The 24,806-nt window shown below is 39.8% G+C and overlaps 1 protein-coding gene across 1 annotated transcript; it reads right to left on the bottom strand.

Moving 5' to 3' along the window:
* Positions 1-1,218: 1,218 nt before the first annotated feature.
* On the bottom strand, positions 1,219-24,480 carry macf1b (microtubule actin crosslinking factor 1b). The gene is made up of 39 exons (XM_088014283.1): positions 23,143-24,480; positions 22,882-22,938; positions 22,622-22,792; positions 22,002-22,168; positions 21,753-21,912; positions 21,510-21,594; positions 20,443-20,687; positions 19,489-19,608; positions 19,272-19,379; positions 18,944-19,162; positions 18,422-18,625; positions 18,113-18,344; positions 17,801-18,027; positions 17,601-17,723; positions 17,417-17,518; positions 17,195-17,296; positions 16,956-17,120; positions 15,610-15,765; positions 15,314-15,511; positions 14,904-15,032; positions 14,612-14,782; positions 14,338-14,493; positions 14,041-14,247; positions 13,825-13,944; positions 12,049-12,218; positions 11,782-11,941; positions 11,461-11,655; positions 10,400-10,525; positions 9,975-10,118; positions 8,599-8,787; positions 8,374-8,488; positions 8,118-8,284; positions 7,832-7,994; positions 7,574-7,728; positions 7,413-7,487; positions 6,565-6,682; positions 5,906-6,051; positions 5,369-5,489; positions 1,219-5,260 (listed from the first exon to the last, which is right to left on the bottom strand). The coding sequence occupies exons 1-39, from the start codon at positions 23,797-23,799 to the stop codon at positions 5,235-5,237; spliced, it is 6,351 nt and encodes a 2,116-aa protein (XP_087870409.1). The 5' UTR covers positions 23,800-24,480; the 3' UTR covers positions 1,219-5,234.
* Between the last annotated feature and the right edge of the window lie 326 nt (positions 24,481-24,806).

Below are 24,806 nucleotides of genomic sequence, written 5' to 3' on the forward strand. Positions count from 1 at the left end.
AAAAAATCTAATTTTTTGGATAATCTAAATCCTAAATCCTAAATCTTAGTCCTAAATCCTGACTTAGGACTGATTTGATTTGACCCACCAAAATAGAATATTGGGTTACTTTGACACCTACAAATAAGTTAATGTTGTTAACATTAGGCTAAGGCTATCAATAACCTCTATTGCAAAACAAGTAATATCAGGCTAGTTTATCACAGCTAAAATAAATAACAGTGAGACAAAAAAAGAATGTTAAAAACCTTAGCTTATCAGTCTGTCTGTTTTGACTTCAAGACCAGTTCTTTAGTCATAATATGTTCATCATATTTAGCATTAGCTTTCATCTGTGAATAAACTTGTTCTCTAGTTTACATAAAAATTGTTATACAGTATCTGTTTTACCATCTTATCAGGTTCAGTAAAGTTTGATCAGTTGTTTTTTTTAGTTCAGCATTTGGGTAAAAAAAAAAAATGCCAGTAGGTTTTGTGTGACTCTCAGCACCTTTATAGGCCTTCAGTGTGGGCCGAGAGTCAAAGTGAATATTTATACAGAACTACAATACTCTGCCTTCTTTCTCCAAACTGCTTAAACAAATAAGTAGGTGTTTTTTTGGCACTGTTTGTTCTGTATGGGTACATCTGTAAGGTTAACACATCAGCAGGAGGGCAGCTTGAGCTGGGAATTCACAGATTAAATTTCTCCCATGGGGATTTTCAACACTGAAAAAAAAAGATACGTAACCCGTTTGACCTTCAGCCTCCTTCTCTACTTAAAGAGACCTTTGGTGTTGGAGGACACAATCTTTCTGTTTTGCTGTACGATGGTGGTGGAGAGCATACTAAGTGTTTAATAAGAAATAAGTAGGATATTTTGGTGTTAAGCTTTAAGTTTATATACTGTAATGGCTGGTAGAGACCTAAAGCTGTGGAGTCTCTTTAAGATTAAAGGATTAAATGGATTTAATGTAAAGAGAAAGATGAAGAATTAAGGAAGAAGCATTACTTTGTCTTAATTTGTCCTTCCTGCCCACAGCATCAACATCCACAAGAACTCTCTAAAGATTCTTAAATATCTTTAGAGAATAGGGGTAATGGCAATTTCCATTGGGATTAATTCAAAGATGCTCAAAATCTATCCTGACTGAGTGGAAATTGTTTTTGCTGTCATTATTCGGTTTATTCTCGATTAGGATGCGTCTCTGGAAAATAACACGACATGATATTAAAAGCTGTCACAAAAACTTTTGATTTTATTACAAAAACACGTTTTGTACAAGTCAATGTAAAATGATTAGTGAGTATCATAATAGTCCCTAAATGTGTAGCCCGACTGGGTGCTGGATGTGGAAACCGTTACAGTACAGGAAGATTTGGGTGCATAGCAACAGGACAGGAAGCTGGCTTTTTGTTTTTGTACCAAACAGAGTATTCTGAAGTCCAGACATGATCATCATGTAAAAACGTCCAAACCTTAAAAAGATTTTCTTTTTCTTTTTTTTTTTTTTTTTATGGTCAACTGCATAGACTAGAAGTAAAAGGAGCAACTGTCACAAACCTCAGGTAGATTAAGTAGAAAGCAACCCTTACAAATAAAGCAGATCCATTGTTGATAACACATTGCAGTAGTAATTGGCCTCCAATGGAAGGTCAGAGTATAAAACAGACACAGCACATCACATAATTCACCATTTCTACCCAAACAACACACACCTGTCTTCTCCTGGGATTATTAGTGATTTTGAAGAGAGCTTGTTACACGTTTCCTGGACACGATTAACAACAGAGAGCTGGGGTGAGTATTTCTAAATAGGTTAGACAAGTCAAGTGAAATATTTAAACTATTATTTTTGCTAAAAAAAAACCAAAAAAAAAAAAACAGTACTTTTACAAAAGGAAATGGTCTACAGCCCATTTCCGTCCACTTCTCGTCAAACAAAGCTGTAAAAAAATCTTCATTTCTTCATCTGAATACCAAATGCCAAATTCGGAAAAGAAAAAAAAATAAAAGAAAAAAAAGCAACAGATATATGTTTTATATATATATATATATATATATATATATGATTCTTGAGAATAGGGACAAAATGGGTTTTAATTTTCCCATATATTTTTTTTTATTATTTCTCAACCTTATGTATGCAAATATGACAAATAATGTTTAGAAAATATGAAGATGCTAAGGTACAGGCTCCCAGTTGCGAATTTTTAAAAAAAAATTACATTTTTAATCGACCTGACCCAAAACTTTGTCATCACCATCTGACAAAAATAAATCTAAAATGATTTTTAAAATACCCCATTAGTGATATTTTTACTCAATTTACAGACAAATGCTTCTCAAGAAATAAAATAAATATTATTTAAAACAAAAAACAAGAAAAAGTCCATCTGATGGAGTTGACAGTGCATGACGGAGTTGACACAGAACTGAAGGTGGTGACAAACTAGTGAGTAAAATGAAAAACTTGGTACATGTGAAGTAATGCAATTCATGTAAAATACATTAAAATGAATTAGTTGCACAATTAAGTGAGATTTGACAACAATTTCACTGAAAGAGTCAGAAAAACTCTGACGGAGTTGACATCTGACGGAGTTGACGAAATGCCAAACTACCTCAATTTATATGATGTTATTCTGAAGCTGGCCATATTGTAGCTCGTCAGGTCCATTAAATCTTTACAGTTTACCAAAATTAAGCTTTTATTTCGCAAAATTTCATCAAAGTTTTGTAAATTGTCAGTTATGGAGTTGACACATCATGGTTGTGACAAACAACTTAGGAATAAAACAGAAGAAAAAACTAAAGAATAACTTAAGCTAACCGGAGCTAACTAGCCCTCCTAGCAAAGAAAGAGAAAAGACAACGTCATGGGGTCCTCAGAAGTTCTGGTGCCCCCCAATAATGCCTGATTTTTTTTTACATTCTTTTCATTTCTGACGGTGTTGACAAAAACTAAGGACAAATTTCAACGGAGTTGGAAAATATCTAAAAATTATTTTTAATTCAATTTATCGATACTTTTATAATTATTTATATGACTACTTATACTTAATTGTCATAATATATAATTTTAGTATTTCTTTAATTGTTTTAAACTATAAGAATGTATTGAGTTCTGCTCCTGGACAAGGGCTTTTACAGGCATCATCCACCGACTACAATGTTTAAAATAAAAAAATATTCAGCAAAAAAAAGAAAAATATACATTGTTGTGCTCACATGACCCAGGTTAGTTTATTTAGACATTTGAAAAAAATATATTTTGTGTATATTTTATTCAAATTTCATGCTTTATCCATAGGACCTGTTTTGTCCCTATTCTCAAGAATCACTATATACACACACACCCAGCAGACAGACACAGAAAAGTGCATATTCATACGAACAATGTGCTAGAACAGAAACTTTTCTAGAAAAGCATTCAGCGTTATAAAGAAAGCAGTAGCTTTAAATGTTCACAGTAACGTTAAAAAAGAAACACTTCCATCCACAGGCAGAACCATTCCTGAGAAAATAATCTCTACGGATCAACGGTGGCTCGCTGTATTTCAGTACACAGCTCGTCACGCTATCTCCAGTGTATAAAACGCAAAATGTAAAACCATTGGAAGACATGTAAAAAGGTAGAAGACAAAATCACAACGTGGTCCTGCCAACAAGCATTGTCCTTATACTATGAAAATCATTACAAAACTTAAGAATAAGTTTTTTTTGTTTTTTTTTTTTGCTTTTATGTCACTCTTAAATGTTTCACATCAAGGAAATTCAGATATCAGACACATATAGATTGAATAAACACAAAGTTTTGCTTCCAAAGGAAAATTTTATGTATAAAGAGTAAAAAGCTACCGGAATGTAATTGGTCGTATGTGAAAAAGTAATCAACCCTGTCTTATTGAATCAAGGATGTAGTTGTGTGATTAAGTCTATTTTCACTAGTCATTGCTGTTAGAATCAATAAAACCAATCACACAGTCATTTCTAAAGTTTCGTAGGGAAACATTTAACTGGAAATAAGTACAGCAGCAGTATATTGGTATAACGTAAAAGTTTCACTATAAAATATAAAAGTCAATATAGCGAGAAAGGTTCTTGTAACAAGACATAAAATTTGAGATATATGATTCATTAAATCGAGTTTTCATTTAAACAAGAAAGGTCGAAACGATGAAGGATGTTTCAGTGACGCATAAAGGAAACACACTTAGAAGATGGAGATGAACAGGGGACCTAATTGTAATATGACAAATGAACATAATTTTATATCTTCTTACAACAAGAAACTTTCTTGTTTTAACAAGTTTATTTTATTTTTTAATGAGATACTGCTCCTGCGTATTTTTCAGAGTTCTGACAGCTAAAGACTTCCGTACAATGGAGCTACAGTGACAGCCATTATCCAAAAGAGTGGGCAAAAATCCATTCACATTCATATAAAAATACTCATCACTGGTTCTTGCATACTTGAAGTGGTTGTTGTTGTTTTACAGGGTGGCAGAGATAATAATTAGTGTATAATTACTTTTGTTCATACAGGACCAAGTTGGTTTCAGTAGCTTTTTCCCTTAATAAATGAAACCCCCATTTTAACTGTATTTTGTAGTCACTCAGTTCCATTTCGGTCTTATTTAGTAAATCTGATGATCTGCGATGAGTTTAATGCTCTCAAATATTCTAATGTGAAAATAAAAATCAGAAGTCTGTCTTGGCCAATTCATTTTTAACAGCACTGCAGTTACGCAGTGGTTTTGGTATGTTTACATTTAATAATCATTTTTTTGGACACTCAAAGAGGATCAGACAGCAAAACAGGCTTCTCACGCTGACCTCTGTAGTTTTACTCATTTTGTCGATTTGGCAAGTCGCTGCGATGATCAGGTACTGTGTGCCCAAGCTTACAATCACAAGTGAAACTGAACGAAAGCAGCTCTGAAAAGAGGAAGGCTCTGGCTACCATGCAGTTATTGCTCATGCAGAACTTTCTACAGTCTACGTAATCGGGTTAATGTATAAAATGGCAAAAGTGGGAAAAAAAGGTTTTCGCTTGTCCCTGGACGGACTCTCTCCCGTTATCTGCACCGTCTTCATGCAGATCCCGTACAGTCGCAGTCAATATCCATCATCACTTTTCAGGACCATCTTTTTAAGACGGCATTTTGTTTGTTGTTTTTTGCTTGAGACGGCGATTCGATGCTCAGATAGCTTTGCTTTGGTGGAGTGCTGCGGTAGGAACAAGAGGTTGTCATGTGGGTAATCTCTCAGCTTCATCTGAAAACGAAAGACAGAGAGAGTTACCTCACCCTATGTTACAAAAGAGAATGGAGAAACTCCAGGCACGAAAAAAACAAAAACAAAAACAACAACAGATTTCCTAACCTGAGGGTGAGGGGGTGTTGTCTTCCCCCGCTGCGACAAACTGCAGCTCAGACCCCAGAGCTGCTATGGAGCTCCGAGGACGGATACACCGGTCACCTGAGAAACTCCGGCGGAGTAATGCCTGAAGGCCAGACATGATAAACCAGTTAGCAGAGCTGTGGCAGTAGTTGTAGTAGAAAGTTTTTTTAAAACCCGTTTTACAGGAAAACACTTGAATTTTTTTTTTTTATTTAGAGATACAGGGAACTTTTTTACATTGACATTAAGCAGCTAAAGCCTTTTCTCTGACATCTCCCAGAATGCTGTACGGTTCTGGATTGGAGTTCAGTGAATATTCTATGTATTGAATAGTGAATATTCTGCCAGATGTTTTTTTTCTATTAATATTGATCCAGAGTCTATCTATTAATATATCACAGATTTATTGTCCAGCCCTGATCTAGAAACAGAGCCGGTAGAAGCTGCAATGTTTTTTTTCTTTGTGGTCGTTGAGTTCGGAACCACGCTGGGTTCGCATGGATCGGGCTGGAAGCTTGCCTTGCGCGTCATGGGGCTGGTGGGGGCAGAGGCACTGCTGTAGAGGCTCAGGCTGGAGTTGGACCGGCTCACAGTCAGACCCTTGGTGGTGCTTCCTGTCGGTGACAAGTACTTCTCTTTGATCTTCAGGTTGGTGCGACCTTTGACTGTTGATGAGAGAGAAGGAGAATTTCACTACATTCTGTAGCCTCCATTACTCTGTATTCATAACTTCCATAAAAATTGTTTCAGTGTTCAAAATGACTTCATATGAGCTATTTAGGATCATATAATTTATTTGCTTGTCATAATAAAATATTTGGGACATAGACAGTGATTAATCAAACCTATTGTTAGTTGACAATAGGTGATTTGTAGTACATGACTTGATGACAGAACAGGTTTAGATTCCAAATATAAAACATAACATTATTTATTTAATGAATTAATGTGGTAAGAATGTTCTAATAGATTGATATATGATGTAATAATCAGTTTATAGAAATTTAAAAATAGAAGTTATTAAGGAAATCCAAAGCAACACATTTATGACTAAAATTTCTATCCTAAAATACCATTTAAAAACATTTCTGCATAAGTTCAGTCATCATTAGATGGATTTAGTATTTCATGTTATTTCCAACTCCTCTTTTTCATCTCTATGTATGAGTCAGGCAGACCTCTGCACGGGTCATTCTTAACCAGGAACTCATCGAGCGCCGTCCAGCCTCCTCCAACCCGAACCATCAACGTGCTCCGCAGGATCCGGACCATCCGCAGCTGCTGGGAATCTCCAAACTGCAACAAAACACACAAGGGAGACAAAGCACATAACAATTCACTTAGTGACACAAGTGAACGCATGGCAGATTAAAGCAGGGCAGATAATGTCATTTTAAAAGCTTACACTGCTTTGCAATGTTTTTTTTCATTTACCACCAAACTATTGTTTATTGTATTTTTATTAGGAATTTTATGTGTTTAACTAACTTTGTCTTGAGCAGTGTAAGGCAAAAATAATCAATTGTTTTTATTTTATTTTTTATTATAATTTAGCATAAAGTGATAATCTGTATGCAAAATACAGATTATCACTTTATTTTGCCCATTTATGCCCATTTTATTAGTTCCAAAATAAACTAGTGCCCATTTATTTTGACTAATAATAATAATAGTAATAATAATAATAATAATAATAATAATAATGATAATAATAATATTAATAATAAGCAGAGGTTGAATTGCTTGAATACATATATAAATTTGCATGGAAAATGGTATTGACCACATTTTCCTACACAAACACGCACAGCACTGTGAAATTCCATCACATAAATACAATGAAGTTTGTTATTGTAACCAGACAAAAATATGGAAAGGTTCAGGGGGTGTGAATACTTTTTGTGAGTCAGATTAAACAGCAAATGAACCTTCAAACTTTATGTCTTTTGGAAATTGCATTAAAAAAACTTTGATTGGTCAGATAGACCATATCAATCAAATGCTGTGGTCAATTAAAAGGACTCACCCTGTATCTGTTGGCACTTATTTGTTCCACCTGGAATCTCTTGGGGCAGTTACACTGAGATACCTGGCGACTCACCTATGGAGGGAAAAAAAGAAAACCCATGTCAGTAACGACAAATACCCAGCTTCACATTGAAGCTTTAATGCACCTTCTGCGTTTACCTCTTCATTAATTTGATCTGCATCCAGTGTTTTCCTGTAGGGGTCTCTGCTAGGATGGAGCGCGCTCACAAACTCATAGTAGTCAATGAAACCGTCGTTGTTTAAGTCGAAAATGTTTGCCACTGCGTTCATCTCCAGAGAGTTGGTCGGAAATTCTATTAAGACGTAGGAAACAAAAGACATGTGCTCCTTTAAGATTCATTGTTGAAGTCATCGTTTGGAGGTGAGCAAGAAAAAAAACAGGCATGAGAATTTTACTGGAGGCAAGGACATAATCGGTGAACTCCTTCCGGCTGATCCGGCCGTCCTGGTCCCGGTCGATGCTTCGGAACACGTCTAGGATCCGGGACTTCAGATGACTAATCCACTGAATGTAACGCTTTCGCCAGATATTGAAGTCAAAGTTGGCAAATTCCTCCATCTGCAGAAATAAACAAAGCATGGCGACCTTTAAGCAAATTGTTCCCCAGAAAACAGCTGATATTCTCGTACTCAAGCAAGAAAACATCTTTTATCAGTGCTTTTAAAAGGGAACCGCGAAGACCTCTCTGAGCATCTGCTGGTGTTGTTCCAAGCGATTCTGTCTCGCCACGGCCATTTGCCAAAGTTTCTGCCACTGCCTGACCAGCTGAATGAGCTGTGGAGTCTGAGGGTCGAGGTGCTCTAAGGGGACCGGTATGACAGGCGGCAGCTTCATTGTGCTTCTCCTCTCTGTACAATAAAACATGTGACACATGCATTTGCATTTGATGGTTGTGTGTTTGTTCACTGATTGCATGCAGTCGCTAGAGCTCTCTTACTCGCAAACGGCCGCTTGATGGGGGAACCTCGATGTTTAGGAAGGCTTTTGTGTTTGCAGGACTTCGTGGCATGTTCGATCTCTGGGAACTTTTTCTTCATTTCCCCCATGAACACCTGCCGAGAGCAAATGAAAAGCTTGTTACATAGCGACATGTGTATGTTGTGATGCGATACCTAGTAAGTTTGCGTCCTGGGCAGAGTGCAGAGGAATGAAGGGGTTGTACCATGTGCTGCTCAATAAGTTCTTGGTTCTGCTCTGTTGTCTCAGACAGAGGCTCTTCCTCTCTGAGGATGAGAGACTCCTCCGCTGATGAGATCCAATCCAAAAGTCTCTGGACTTCTTCTTTCTCTTCTTCCAGTGCTGCCAAACTGGCCTGGATCTTCTGAGCTTGCTGTTGGGCCCATGTCTGAACCTGCCTCCGAAAACAGGTAACGACAGTGTTTCTTAAAGGTTAGCTTACGTTTACCATTAGTGGTTTTTGGATCAATTATTGTCTTAAAACAATTAGCCTATTGCTGTCAATTGTGGGTTAGGTTTCAATGCCAAAAATAAGATTAGTGCGCACCCAGTGGTGGCTATGTCCTTGTTGCAGTTGTCTTTATCCATTCTGAATCTGATCTGACTAATAATATGCCGATATCAATAACAGAGTGGTCAGCCCTGGTAAATGAGAAGGCGGCTACTCACTTGCATTAGCTTTGATATGCTAATAACTAGCATGTCAAGGCTGGTCAGACACTGGATTGCCTTCTCCCTCTGCTGGCCACTAGCATGAATAGGCCAACATTATCATTGTATTTGCAGGCATTAGCCTTGGACAGGGTGGTATCTAGCATGCTTAGTGTGCTCACCTTGACTCATACTTTTTTATTAAAAGGAATCCATCAAGAAAAATGGTTGACATGCAATGTCTGTAAGCATCATATATTAGTTGCCTTGACATGTTCTTTTGACAGAGTATACTGTAATCCAACGTCACACCAATCGTAAACATGCTGTTTTGTACGGAGTTGAAGTTGGCTTCCAATTCGCCAACGCTCAAACTGTGTCATAGATGACAGCGACTTGGATTTCAATGTCAGTCAAAGTGTATTTAATAGAGAAGCATTGTGAGAAATTGTTTGGTGACTGGAAAGGTTTTCAGCTTGATTGGTCCTACGGTGCCCAACCGACCGACCAAGTAACTGCTTATAGATCATGCTAACAACACTCATGGGTGTGGATGCTGTTACTGAGACAAGAACATTCAGGTTAGCTATTTTAAGTAAAACTGGGTGTTCAAAACTGAAGTATAAAATTATGGAGATATTTATAGGAAGATTCTAGCTAAACATTGAGTCATTCAGGTTGAGAAAGAGCTTTTCAGTGGATAAGAGAAGCTTTCAACATCTGTTTTGGAATATAAATAATCATAATCACTACTAATGGCAGAAGGGATAAAAAAAAATTTATATGTATTTCTTGCATCCTCTGATTAATTATAGCTCTCTAAGAGAAATCTGTATCCTGACGTTAAAGATTAACAAAACAGATTGGAATTTGAATGCAAATCTCTGATCAGTGCATCTGTCATTTTTATTGTGGCATGAAGACACTCACCTCCTCATAGCGAGTCTTAGTGACACTGATCCAAGATTTGAGGGTTATTATGGAGTCCGGGTGACAAGAGGCCAGAATCTCCTCACCCAAATTCTGGATGTTCTCCAGTTCCACCGCTTGAGCGTGTAAGATATGTAGTGACTCCTGTGCGGGAACAAAGAACTGATTCATTTCACTAGTTTTTTTCCAACACCAAAAGCTTTTATGCTAAAATGTCTAAAACAAGCTGCTATTAGCTATTCTCACACACGACAAAACGATTAATGTGGAGAAAAAAAGTCCGCTCTGATTTTCATACGCCACCTGGTTTCTCTGTCCTTGAGCTTATCGACAATTGCGTATTCAGCAGCAGACTCTCTGGAGCAAATAAGATGGGAAAAGAAATGTTTCCTCCTGGGAACGCCACAATATCTAGTTACACTGACCTCGTGTTGCTTCTGGAAGGCAAGCAAACTATTCTCCTCCTCTGGTATGACCCCGTATTTCAGGATCCTCTCTGCTTCTGTGAGCCTCTCCATGAAAGAGTGAACAAGACCATCGAACCTCTCAGCCTTTGGAGACAAAAGGAAAACACACATTCAGGGGAGTCAGATTTTCATATAGAAATCCTCAGGCACAGTTATTGCTAATCATAAGTGCAATTAGCAATAATGAGACACGTTTAGTACCGCGCAAAAATGTTCACGCCACTTCTATGTTATCTGCATTTTGTCCTGTTAGAACAACAAACTTCAGGGTGTTTTACTTTGATACCACGTGGCACATTAACGCATTGTGGATAATTGTAAAGTAAAAAAAAAAAAGAAACATATTTTAATAAAAATTTAATTGGTGGCTAACATTTCTAATGACTCAGACAATATATTTGAGTTGTGTCACTTCCAGCTTCATATGTCACCACTGAAATAATTGGTAATTTTTCTTCAAGTCTTGTTACAGATTCCAATTCATGCCAAGGTTTCAACTTTGACATGGCCGTTCAGACACAGTAATATGCTCATTAATAATGTCATAAGAGCTGCTATGAACAATGGCTGCTCTTTCACTATAATGGAATCCCAACTTCAACTATATTAACTGTATCAACGCTGTTAAATTGTTAAGTTCTGACTTCCAAAGTAAATTACAGGCAGCATTATTTTGGCAGTCGACGAACTGGCCTTTAATTAGAGGCATCAAAGTTAAAGGAGCTAATACAAATGCTTGCCATGTTTTTAATATTTTTATTCACTTCTTTATTTTACTTTTTGCCTTTTGTGTTGTTGAACCGTATAAAGTTCCAACAAAACCCACCAAAGTTGTTGCTTTTAGTGTTGCAAAATGCAAATAAAGTGAAGGGATGTCTTTTTTTTTATAAACATTCACTTCCAAATATCGTTTTCAAATAAGTTTCCAAAACTCAGTTCGCTTTTCGCATTACAGAAATCCCAATACGAGAGTGAATCTGATGTAGTACCAAGCAGAGCGAAACCAAAGCAGTTTGTACCTGCTGCAGAGCCGCCTCCAGCCTGTCCTGTTTGCTCACTGACAGTCTGCACACGGCGTCCCAGCGGCCCTCCAGCTCCTCCATCTGCTCCTGCAGCCAGTGAGCGTCTGCGGTGCTGCTCCTGGTCAGGTCCCTCACCGAGCGCTTCAGGGTCCGTATGCAGCCGGCTCGCTTTCCCAGCTCCTTCTGGAAGGCCTGACAGACAGAAAGACACAACCTTCATTCCCCAGAAGACCGGATTGGTGAAGATGTGGTATCAATTAATGTATGAGATCTGTGACTGAGCAAGACCTTTGAGAGCTGTGCAGCATTAAGAAGTACCTTATGTTTGTCTATGAGATTGGTGACCATGTCTTTGTCTCCACCAACAGGAACATCCTCAGCCAGATGGGGCTCTGCTCTGTACAGCCAGTCACTGAGTGCGTGCAGAGCATCAGTGAATCTTCCCGAGAACAGCAGGGCTTCTTCTAGCTTATGTTGTCTTAAAGACAGAAATCAGAGTAACAACAGTGTTTTGTTTGGGGTTTTTTTTTAACCAGACGTATCAGCAGGTAGAACTATGATCTTGTCCTGTTTCAGTTTTACTACCTCTCGATAGACTTGCCACCAATAGTGTCCCATGTGTCTCTGAGTTCAGCCAGCAGGTTTTCCAGATGCTGCCTGTCATGGCCGCTCTGTGCCTTTTCGTGGAGGCCACGGCCACTCTTCAACGTGGCGTCGTATATGGGCCTTTTCGATCTCAGCAGTTTCTGAAACTCCTGTGTATCGACAGGAAAGAAAACAAATGATGAAATATGTTCACATGAAGTATTTTCTTTAAACTACAACCATTTTATTTTCTTCAGAATTAGACATAAAATGGTCACTGGTATCTCTGTAAATAAAAAAAAATTCCATCAAGCCTTATTACATTATTTTTCATGAGATGTCAGAGAACTTTCTTCAGCTGTATGGATCTAAGTGTGCACAACACCACCCCTCCCCCAGGCATTGCTCTGTACATCTGGTCAACTGGCTGAAAGATGGTAAATTGAACTCTTTGAAACCATTTATATATTTATAACACTTTTTACACAGTTTGGCAAGTTAACAAGTAATGTGCTGTGAGTCTTGCTGAGACTCGCAGCCCAGCTGAGGACTCTAAAACTCACTAACGGGATGGAATCGATCTTGGAGAAGTTGCTAGTTTCGGCTCAGTGGAACGGCCAAACTAATTTGGATAATTGGGAACTGAGATGTATCGGAGAGACTTTAGGGAAGATTGAAACTTATAATCTTCCCGACCTAAGACATTCTGTATCTGAATTGGCTTTTCTCATGTTGCCTTGGAAGGGCTGCATATTTCCAATCTTCTTGAAGATATGTAAACATAACGCTCCTTCCCACCTTACCCCCTCCTGTTATCCATGGAGCTGTGGAGCTGAGCGCTCCCACGGACATTCCTTGATAACAACACCTTTATAGGACTTCTGCCGGGAGGCTGAGCAACGTCTGGTCTGGACATCACAGGGTTGCATGGCCCAGTGATGTAACCGCCTTCACTCATGTCTTTGTTTTGTCTGAATGTTGCCATGTGTCCTAATGTGTCCTTTCCTCTTTTTTGTTTTATTTTGTTAGAAACTGTGGAGTACTCACTTTTAACCCAGAAAAGGAATTAAAACAAACTTGGAATCCACAGACTCTAGTTCATTAGTCACTCTTTAGCTTATATTTTAGAAACTGTAGAGAGCTCACTGTTTAGATGCAGAGAGACTCCTATTATTGCAACCCAAAAAAAGAATTAGAACGAAGTTAGAATCCAGAAAACGTTCTTCCAGAACAGGATTATTACTTAGAAACTGTGGAGTACTCAGTACTTTTACAAATTTAGAGCACACTTAGAAAGTCCAGAGAATATTTACTTATACTTATGTAGCATCCCAGAACAGGGATTAGAACTTCGATCCCAGAAAAACGACCTTAGCAACTACTTTTTAGACTTCTATTCTTCCAAACCAGAAAATGAATTAGACCAGAGGATACTTACTGATACTTATCTACCAACCCTGAATAGGAGCATCTAGTTTATTTACTTTGGATCAACATTATTAGATTTTTCTTCTTTTGCTCTTTCCTTTGGTTTAGTGATTGAGTTTGTTTTAATTTATCATGTGATTAATTGATTTATTATTTATTGCGACAAGCCTACTTGTGTTTATTATTTTCTTGTGAGATTTATTATCGAATCATGAGCTTCCTTAAGATATTCAATATGTCATTTAATTTACAGTGGGAATAATAGTTGTTTTTTGCTTTAAATGAAATTGTTTAGTTCCTGTTTTCTATTAATTTGTTATCCTTTTTTCACCACAGTGAACCTCATACCTTCTGCTCTACTAGTTGCTGCTTTATCTCCTCATGGGACGCTCCAATCTCCTTATGCGTGTCCAACGTTTGTTCAACCTCAGTCATCCAGTCCACAAGGAGGCGCCAAGATTCAGTAAACTGAACATCACAGAAAAAAGGGAAGAATGCATGCCAGTCTTTTTCTAAGTGCCTATTTTTTAAATGTGTTTGTGTTGTTTTCATATCTTCTATTACCTGCTTGATGTGTTTCTTAACGTCCTCCAGCGTCCTGCCTCTCTCTGACGTTCGCTGCAGGAGCTTCTTGTGTCGATCCTGAACCGTCAGTATCAAATTATGGATGACGTCGCAGTCTTCCTTCCTGCTCAGCTCTGTTAGCCTGCATCCTGTGTTCTCCACCGACGTCTTCTTCTCGCTGTAGCCGTTGACCTCATTCAGCAGAATCTGTCCCCGTAAAACACAGGCCTTTAATCCAAACACACGTCGTTGAAAAGAAAGACAAAAACCTAAGTGTGACATATTTGATAAAGCGACCTTGTGTTCTTGAAGCTGTGTGGAAATTGTGTCCAGGATGAAACTTGGAGCAGGGAGATCCTTAATGGACTCTTCACACTCGCTCATCTTTTTTAGCAGTTCTTGGACGCTGCTGTGAAACTCTTTGGCCAGACTCAGTCCCTCCGTTAGCTTAGCCTGCATGCAAAGAATTGTTCTTCAATGAAAGTGTTACCAAGCACCAATATGCTGATACAACAGCTTAAAAAAAAACAATTTTCCTTGACATGACATGACATTTAATTGGATTAATTACTTTCCGCTCCTGGACTTTGTTGTAAACAGATGTCCACTTTTGTTCAAGTATAGATAAACTGTGCTCGGTGCTTGACCCCCGCACAAGGTCCCCTCGCTCCAGCATCCCGTGAATGGCATTCCTCACATTTGTGTAGGCTTGAACTTTAGACTCCATCTCATTACACAACTCCTGTTGGAGACAATACAATTTAAAAAACTCAAGAAACACATATTCTAATTCAAGAACAAATCTGTGCATTGACAGCAATCCCCCCGCCCCCTGAATTTATGAATACTGTAATGAGCGTTACCAAATGTGCATTAAGCCTCTCGCTTGCAGAGTCTGGCATGCCCCAGGTTGTTTTAGAAGAGGACAGCCTCAGGTCTGTGTTCTCCAGCCACTGTATGAGATCCTGGATCTCCATTGTAACATCTTGCACCTGCAATAAAACAGGATATACTTTAATGGAGAAAACAAGTAAATTAGTTTATGTCAAACCTTGTGATTGTAGTTCCATTGATGAAGTGAAAATTATATTCATATATATAAAAAAAATGCAGAATGTTGGTTCAATAGTGGCATTGAGCTCATCTGCACTTTTTCCGAAATCTTTTCATTTAAAATACTCAGATCCTTTATGGGAGTATTTCAAAATGATTTTTTTTAATTAAATGTTGCATTACCGACAATGGCCACCAGAGGGAATCAGACTATCATTACCTGACTCAGTCTGTTTTCTAGTTCCAGCTGCCTGCGCTCAGTCTCACAGCGGACAAACTCCCAACTTTCATTCACTTCCTCCAACTGAGACTGCAGACCGTGCGTGTTGTCCCCAGACCCGGCCTCCAGCAGCTTCCTGCCAGCCTGGTTCAGGGACTCAATGGTGCGAACGTGAGACATGACATCATTACGCAACACCTTTGAGGACAAAACAAAAAGAAGGCCAAAAGAGATGAGAAACTTGATCTTAAAACATTTTTTTTATTATTATTATTATTCAAAAGCCTATCACAGACCTTGTGCTTAGCCAGCTCTATTTCGCAGGTCTGCAGGTCCATGCTGATTGGCTGGTTGCCATGCAGTTGCTCGGAGGTTCTGGAAAGCCATGTGTGCAGCTCGTCCAGGGTGTTTTGAAACTGGCCCAGACCCAGCAGAGCACACTCTAACTGATGCTGAGAACAAAACATGGATAGAAAATGTTCACACAATTATTGATAATTGTGACATTAAACCAAACATACATTCACAAAGTACCTCACCAGTTACAACTTGCTACCACGGGGTTGGACTTCATGAAAGCCTTAGAGGGTCATGGCATGCATTCAGCAAGATGTCAGAAACATTCCTTAGATATTTGGATTCATTTTAACATTTAGCATCTTGCAGTTGCTGCAGATTTGTTAGCACATCTCCTTTCCTCCCTAGGGTGTTTTATTGGGTGGATATAATGAATTCATTGTCATGTTCAGGAAATTTGTTCGCAATGATTTGTGCTTTGTGATATGATGCAATGTCAAGTTGTAAGTTCCCATCAGAAAACAAGCATATTGTGGCCATAAAAGGTGGTCACTGAGAATTAATACTTACTGTTGTGTTTAGACAGTGTTCACTTGGTGCCAAGACGCCCAAAGTGTGCCAAGAACGTGTCCCTCACACCATTAATGATCCTCCACCAGCATGAACTGATGATATTGTACAGAATAAATCCATGTTTTGTGAAGATTGCATCAAATTCTGACCCTTAATTCTGAATCTTATCACTGAAATCGAGACTCAATGGATCAGGCGACATTTTTCCAATTATGTTATCCAATGTGGGGGACTTTATTAATTGTAGCCTCAGTTCCAGGTTTTGTAGACAATATTAATGGCATTCTGCTTCAAGATTTGATGTGTTGTACATTCAGAGATGGTTGTAATGTAATTACAACCATCACAGGTGAAAAGAAACCAACAAAAACCAACAATCGTTTACAATAGCAATAACAACATAAAAATAAAGGATGACTTTAAATAGGTTTTTTTTACCAAATAGTTGCCACTCACTCAATATTTTTTTCTTTTCGTCACCCTTATATATAATCTTAACTTTAACCTAAATCTCTTCATACTTGGTTTGAACAATAGCAATAACAACAGTGAATAGTTATATTACTATGTAGTGCTGTTACTGTTATGTGATTGGTTGAGTCAGTATTTGTGTAAACAAGCAATTGAACAAGGTGCACCTGATAAAGTAGCTTGAAGGTGTATGAGTTTCACAGAAACGTCAGCTATCTACCGCAAAATCCAATTACTTGAAAGAAAAGTAACATTTTAGTCAATAATGAAAATTAACATTTCTAGATTCCAGAGTTCCCACCTGTCTGTTCACTGTCTCAGACTCCAGACTGTCCCACCTCTGTCTGAAGTCGCACAGCGGAGAGAAGGAGCCTGGGCGCTCCGAGCCCGGAGACAACCGGCACACAAAGCGATGGTTCAGGCTCTCCATCTCAATCTTCTTCTGGTACAGCTCTCGCTTAAATTCCTGGGGCAGATAACGAAGGTTAAACATGGGAAGAACATTCAGTTATGCCATGTTTAGTTCATGTATGAACTCACCTTTAGATCACATAGCTGCTCTTTGACTGCTTCCAGGTCAGTTCCCACTGTAAACTCCTCTGTAGATCTCAACTCTGCTGACTTTAACCACTCAAACAGGCCCTGTCCGTGATACAATGACTTACGTTATTTCAAAACTTTAAACGAGTTTATTTACCTGCACTTAAAGATGGAAGACACTACTTGACATAAAAGCTCTGTGTATTGTATTCCAACACTGACCTGCATTGTATCTTGATAATGAAGTGCCATCTGCAAGGAGTCCTCTAGCTTCTTGTGAGAGTCGGTCCAAAGTTTGCTTAAATTGTTCCATGTGCAATAAAGCTTTATGACAAAATAAATAAAAGGTTTCATTTAACTCTGAATCAGAGTTAGAAAAGGATTCTACTGAATAAAACCTTCTTACTTCATCCATGCTCTTTGTGATGTCTGGTTTCTCTGTATCGCCACACGTTACCATCAGGTCCATTCCAAGAACACCAAGAGTGTCCAGGTCTCCTTGCAAGCCATCTATATCCTCCCTGAGCGACTAAAAGTCGAGGAAGTTGTTATATTATGTTTTCTAACAGTGACGTTTTTATCGTTTAAATGGTTTCAGCGACAGACCTGCATGCTTCCGAGACTTTGCCTGATTGTTTCAGAGTCTGTCAGAGAGGCGTTGAGATCCAAAATGGCCTGCTGTGTATCGTTAAGGGCACTCGTCATTTCGCTGACGTCGCTCCAATACTTCAAGGCAAGATCCAGAAGCTTCAGTAACCAGCTCTCCCTCTCCTGAGCCTGCTTGGAAGTCTCATCCCACATCTGGGACAGGCTGGATACTTGACCCTGAATCGCTAAAAAGCACAGATATCACAAAGGTGTTACTCTTTGCACAGCTATAAAGCACTCTGGGGTTGTAGTGTCTGAGAAGAGAGTTACTTGTGCCAATTGAATTATCCCCTGCCGCCTGAGTGTTTGCCAGCAGTTCGTCTGCCTGGCCTTTGACACTGTGGAGACCCAGCTCCAGCTTGGACAGCTCAGTAAGGGTTTGCTTGTTGTCTTGGAGCTGTTCCTGGATCCTCGGTGTGAGACCTTGTAGAGAGGTGGGTGTCTGGATGCGACTGCGCAGACGGTCGAGACTCTCTCTGATAAGGGTCATCCTCTCATTCAGCTACATGATTGAAAGCAGACGTGAAGCCACGTTCTTGTGGAAAAACTCACAAAGTGTCAGATGAAAAGCCTTCTTACTTGTGTGAATCGGGGTAAGGACTCCTCGAGGAGACCGGCGGTTTCTCGAACGCGCTCCCTGATGGCATTGTGTTGCTCCTCGGCCGCTGTTGCCTTCAGAGAGAACTGCTCACCCTGAGCGGGGTTCAGTTCTGACAAGCGCTTGGCTAGGATGCACAGGCGCGCAATCAGAGGTCGGTGTTCTGCTATCGACTCTCTGAGACCCTTTACAAAGCAAGAAAACAAAGGTTTGAGAACAGCTCAGCAAGCTTATTTTTCTTTGCACATAGAATAAACTGATTGAAATGAACCTCTAAAATAGGAAGAAAATGAGGAGAAAATACATTCAGCCTAATTTTCAATCACAGAAAAACTGTGATTATTGTACATCAGGGTAATCAATACCCTCTTATTAAGTAGATTACATCAATGAATGGGGCTTTGGCAAATCGGCTCATTTGACCAACAAAAGGTGTTGGCATCCGAAGAATAAATGGGCTTCTTTGTAGACCAGGACTATTCAAGTGCGCAGGTCTCTTCTACCTGTAAGAGGTCCTGTTGTTCCCGGAATGCTTCATAGCTAATTGTGCTCAGGGAGAGCTGGCCAATGAGCTTCTGGGTTTCGTCCAGCCAAGGCGACACCTCGACCAGGCCCTCGGAGAACTGGGCCAGAAGCAACTGGGCATGCTCCAGCTGCAGGACCACATGGGCATTGGTGGCTGAGGTGGTGTTGCAGTGTTCCTGTAAGGCTTCCAGTGGCGTCTGAATAGAGATTGAACAATGTTTATCTTCACTTTCTATTGAAACAGGATATATATCTATATCTATATCTATATATATATGTCATCATGAAATGAAGTCACGGTTTTACCTGTAGATCTCCAGCTGCTCCTTCGTCACTGTAAGTCATCAAAATTTCAGCGATCTTCACCATCTTCTCAATGTTGAATTTGTGCTGAAGTATCTCTACTGCTAAAATCTAAATCAAGTGACATATTTTGTTTTATTTTAAATACAATTCCTAAACATTCCCTGTGTACTCGGTTTGACCAAATGCATTTATTTGACGAGTTGCACGTTGTTCTGACCTTCTGTTCGTTGAGTTGTTCTGCTATGATCTTTGGGTCCAGGTTAATTGTTTTAAGCTTTTCGAGATTGTGTGCGGTGTCTTTGAACCACGCCATCTCCTTCACCACAGCCTGTTCCAACTGGAAAACACAACCAGATGTTGGCATGTCAATCGCATCATTGACTTTAAAAATGTAGAGGAGCTGTTTTGGAATTATTTCAAATACACACTGTAAAAAAAAAAAAACGAATTAAAGAATCCCACAATAAAGTAGACATCAATACCTCTTTCAATTATTGTAGAAGTGCTTGATTGTGGTTAAGAAATAATTTAGAAGAAATTATTTCCATCAGATCGATGGAGCCGGGTTGCAAAGCAATAAGAAATTCAAAAAGTACGAGAAAAGCATAGCCTGCCAACTGTGTCTAGTCTACCACTCATTTTAATTGTTTATTAACCACATAAACACTGTAAACCACTGGAGGGGGAGCGTTCCCTGTTCCTTCAGTGCCGGTCTCAAGCCCACACAAATGGATAGGAGTTGTATCAGGAAGGGCATCATGTGACAACATGTGAGCCAAAACAAACCCACAGATCACCAAAGTGACTGCCATACTGTATTAGCCCTATTTAACCATGTAAGCAAAGTGATTTTTCACTGAATTCCTGGGTTTTTATATCTTGAATTATCATGTTGTCTTTCTTCTTGTCTTTATCCCCACTGTTTAGTTCACTAAAATGTAATTTTGTTTTTTAAAAATGCCTTTATTGTGAGTGTGAGTGCATTTTTGTATGCTTTTATATGCAGAGCACTCTGTAGACATAGAAGTTAAGATGGTTTGTGAAACTGAAAAATTATTTTATCACACCTGTTTTGTTCCACATGACGTGTACAGACGCTCACTGACTGAAAACAGCGGTGCTCCTGTATCCAAATACCTCTTGTTTCCATTCTTGTCAACAGAAAACTCACCCTCTGTCTCTCAGCTGCACACAGTACTGCATCTCCTACGTGCGTCTGTGCTCCTGCTGCTCCCAGCAGCTCCCTCTCGATGCGGCCCAGCCACAGGTGGAGGTCCTCCTGGCTTGAAGTGCAGCGGCTGGAGGCTTCCAGGGCCTGCTCCAGCCTCTGCAGCACATCCATGCTGCTCAGGTTTAGCACAGAGCAACGGATACGCAGTGCATCCATCTTCTCCTGCACCTGCTGGGCTTCCTCCGCTGAAATGACAGTAAAAATCACAAAACATGGGCAAATAATAATTACGTGGCTCACCTAATGGTTGCGGTTAATTGCATAATAGTCTCACATGCGATAACAGTTCAGTACATTTAGGCATTAAGCAGCCATTTTGCTTAAATTCAAGGCAAACATCAAAATGGAAAAGAAAGGGAATCGGTGAGAACGTGTTGGTACAAGAAGTGATGGTGTAGTATTTGAAAAATTGACTTAATGGATTTTCACACACAATCATCTATCAGGTTTTGGCAAAATGTTTCAGAAAAGAGACATTGTAGTTGTAGGATACAATGTCTGGTCTGAGATGACTTAAAGGCAATAATAATTCTAAGAACTACTCGTTACAATCAAGGTATGCTGAAAAACATCCATGTATGAATGACATGTCAATCCTTATGACAGACGAGCTGCAGCAATGGATTCCACTCTTGAAGCTCCAGAAACTCGAGCTACGATTTGCACAAATTTAGACAATAATAGACTGGAAAAACCTTGTCCGATCCAGTGGATCTTGTTTCAGCAGCAACTAAATTGTACAATTCTAAATTGAACATAATTTAGTGTAAACAATACAGCCTTGGAGATATGGAGACTAAAGTATTTATCTGGGAGCAGCTCGAAGTAGGGGTAATGCTGTTCTGCATCCAAAAGATCAGAATACCTCTTAGGCACCATTTTTTATGTTTTATGGAAAATGAATAGCTGAATAGACGGACAGATGGATGGATAGACTTTAACAAAATTTCTTCAAAAGCATAAGTTCCCAGAGATTAAATAATATTATGGTGTACAGTACATCTTACCTGAAACGGCTTCCTTTAAAACTTGACCTGACATCTTTACTTTTCCAAGTTCAGCCATTTGGACTTGAATCTCTTCAAAAATATCCTAAAAAACAATTAATATTTCTGAGTTAGCTTTATTTTTGTACCGAAAACACATAATTATAATGTTGAACATCTGTTTTGCTGTTTTCACTTAAGACCACTGACAGCTGATTAAACCACAGCATTATGGTTAATGAGTGCACATGGTAGGTCACTCACCTTGGCCTTCTCTGTGGCGTCCGACAGATGCAGCATCACTCTCTCGGCGTTTCTCAGCTCGGCCAGCGTCTGTTCTACACAAATGAACCACTGCTGCAGGCCGTCTACCTCTTCCTGGAACTGCTGGGCTTTGGGCAGAATGAGCTCCAGACATTCCCTCCTGCCAATGGTTTGATAATTAATCAGCGAGGTTTCCGGAGAACGATGCAGCACAAATGAAGTGACACATTACCACTAAAAGTGTCGGACCTTTTCTCTGCCTCCAGCTTCAGGGCCTCCCACTTCTGTTGAAGAGTGGCGAGCTTGACCTTTGCCCGCTCCCCCTCTTCTCCCGGGTGGGCCTCCACCAGCCGAGGACCCTCGACCATCACAGAGTCCATGCTACGCCTTCGGTCTGTCAGGAGGCGCAGCAGGAGCTGTGAAACCATAAGATATCTCCAGTTTTAAACACACGTCTTTATTCACAACATTAAAAACGTACAAATATTATCGTGCAGAAGCTACACTTGCACATTGATGCCTAAGAAGAAACACCGGGGGTTAACACCTGTCACAACCCTACACTTTCAACCTCATTTCCATTAGATACACTGAGATTTGTCTCATGTTTCAAGCTTACATTGTCCTGACTGGTTTCATCCCCTCTAAAGAGGACATGTTTCTCATAGCCCACAGGCATTTTCACAAAGACTAACTGAAGCTCATTGTTGTGTAGAACGCCACCTGTTCACCACTGAACAGAGCAGAGGTTATTTTGCAAAGGAAACCCTTCCATACTTTAATCATTCATTTTTATTCTACCTGTTTTAGAATATCAGAAACATTTCTTGAAAAAGAAAGCAGGTGATGTAGTGCTCTGAATGTCAAACCTTCTGTTCTTGAAGCTGTGCCTTCACCACTTTGACCTCTGAGGATGGAGGTTTCTGACTGGCTGTGAGGTCCCCTATCTCACCGACCCATGTAACCAAAGCATCCAGATTCTGAAGAAACATTTCAGAATTTGTGGAAGCATCCCTGAGTGCCAACGGAGATTTAGTTCCCTATGAGGATGCAAAGAATCATAGTTTAGGTAGACATCAATTAAACGTTATGAGTTTAATTGTTGACAATCCAAAAGTTTAAAGCATACCCGCCACCTGTCCAAACTGGAATCTTGGTCTGAACTTGACTGCCCATCACTCTGGAGCTGCAAAATAAAGCAAGTCCACGTGATGTTTCAGTTTATAAAACTTTACCACTGAAACGGACTCACACTGCGACAACCACAAGCTACTGCTCTAAATAGAGAGATGACAGCAAGAAATTAAAGCTGAAAGGGTGATGGAAAGAAAGGAAAGGCTGAAATGACGGACAGATACAAATTGTCAAGTTTGAAAAGCAGCGTCTCAACCTCGGCAAGCTCCTCTGCTACACCGTTCAGGACTCTAACGGTTCTGGTGACTATGGGGTTGCCTCCTTTATCTCCTGGCGGATACTCCGTCACCTCCACGATCTCAGTCACGGTCGTCTCTGTCACCTCGGTGACTTCGGTCACCTCGCGTGATGCGAGAGTCTTCCATGACCAGGGGCTTCCTTCTCTGGAGTCTCTCCTCTGGAAGCTGGCCCTCCTTTCTGCAGCCGTCAAGTCGTTGTGAGCAAGGGGAGATCTAGCGAACTCCGGAGGCAACGTCCTCCTCGTTAGTGTCCCATTTCGGGATGTTTTGATCGAAGACGGGCTGCTATGCCAGGCATTTTCCAGGGTACTGCTACTTCTGATTGTGGAGGCAGGGGAGTTTTGTAGGGGTTTGTCTGAGATAGGCGTTTGAGTACCCTCCTCCCTCTTATGGTCAAATTTATCAACCCCGCTTTCTTTTTCCACCTCTTTTTCCTTGTTTCCATTCTCTCCGAGTTTATCCCTGGAACCCTCGTCCCTTCTGACCACCCCATCTTGTTCGGGGGGCGGCCACTCCTTTCGTCTTTGGTAGCACTCCTTCAGGAAGCCTTCATCAGTCCTAACATGCTTGGATTTCTGGCCCAGACAACTGGGCCTGCTGATGAGATTACCCATAATCCTTCAGCCCACAGGCTATTGAGGCAATAGGTGAAGTCAGGCCCCTTGGCCATTCATGCAGATGATCCTTCAGCTACCTAAAATAAAACAAGGGGGCTCAGCATTGGTCATTATGTTCGTACAATGCTTTGCAAAAGCATTTATACCCCATTAAACATTTGCATATTCGGACATGTTACAGTACGAAGTTTGTTTTCTGTTGGGATTTTATGTCAAAGACAAACACAGTTGTCAATAATTGTGAAACAGTAGGAAAAGAAGACAGTTTTAACATTTTTTTTTTTTTTTACAAGGAAACATCCTTAAAGCATGGCATACTGGAATGTGAACCTCCTCCCTGACCTTTAACAGTTTTTCGTTCAAGATTGTCTTGTATTTAGTTTCATCCACATATCCATCAACTCTGACCAGCTTCACCGTCTCTGCTGACAAAAATACGTGATCCAGGATTCATCGTGAAGAGGATGTTTTCTGGGTTTTATGCTTTTAGGTAGCCCCAAAATGTAGTGTAGTTTTGTCTGCCTATAGTACCTTTATGTACATGTTTGTTGTGTCCCCTATTTGCTTGTGGCAAACTGGACTTCCATGGCTTCCTTTCAAAACTGTCTTCTTGACACATTATATGGTAAATGGACTGAATATATATTGCTTTTCTAATAATACTGACCACTCTAACTGCTGTTTACACCAGAGCCACGTTCACTCAGTCACACTTACAAACAAGCACACATTCAAACACTAACAAGCAATTCCGTAGGTAACTTGGGGATAAGTATCTTGCCCAGGGGTACGTCGACATGTGGTGGGAGGAAGCTGGAATCCAGCCAGTCAGTTTATTTATATAGAGACCAAATCGCAACAAATATTGTCTTAAAGCTCTTTACAGCACAATACACACCCATCCCCAAAAATATACCTGCTATGTAGTGGTCCATCAATTAAAATCCAATTAAAACTGAAGTCTGTGGTTGTAATCCACACCAAGCTTTCATGCAACAAAGTTT

This window comes from Poecilia mexicana, unplaced genomic scaffold (assembly GCF_051168715.1).
Source record: "Poecilia mexicana isolate PSO_F unplaced genomic scaffold, ASM5116871v1 scaffold_16, whole genome shotgun sequence".
Classification (NCBI taxonomy): domain Eukaryota; kingdom Metazoa; phylum Chordata; class Actinopteri; order Cyprinodontiformes; family Poeciliidae; genus Poecilia; species Poecilia mexicana.

Excerpts from the sequence above, each read along its gene's own strand:
- macf1b (XM_088014283.1), bottom strand. The coding sequence starts at position 23,799 with ATGGGTAATCTCATCAGCAGGCCCAGTTGTCTGGGCCAGAAATCCAAG. Across the intron at positions 21,913-22,001 it reads AAGCTGGAGGCAGAGAAAAG|GAGGGAATGTCTGGAGCTCA; the intron begins GTCCGACACTTT and ends AACCATTGGCAG. Across the intron at positions 14,783-14,903 it reads AGAGGCTTAATGCACATTTG|GAGTTGTGTAATGAGATGGA; the intron begins GTAACGCTCATT and ends TGTCTCCAACAG.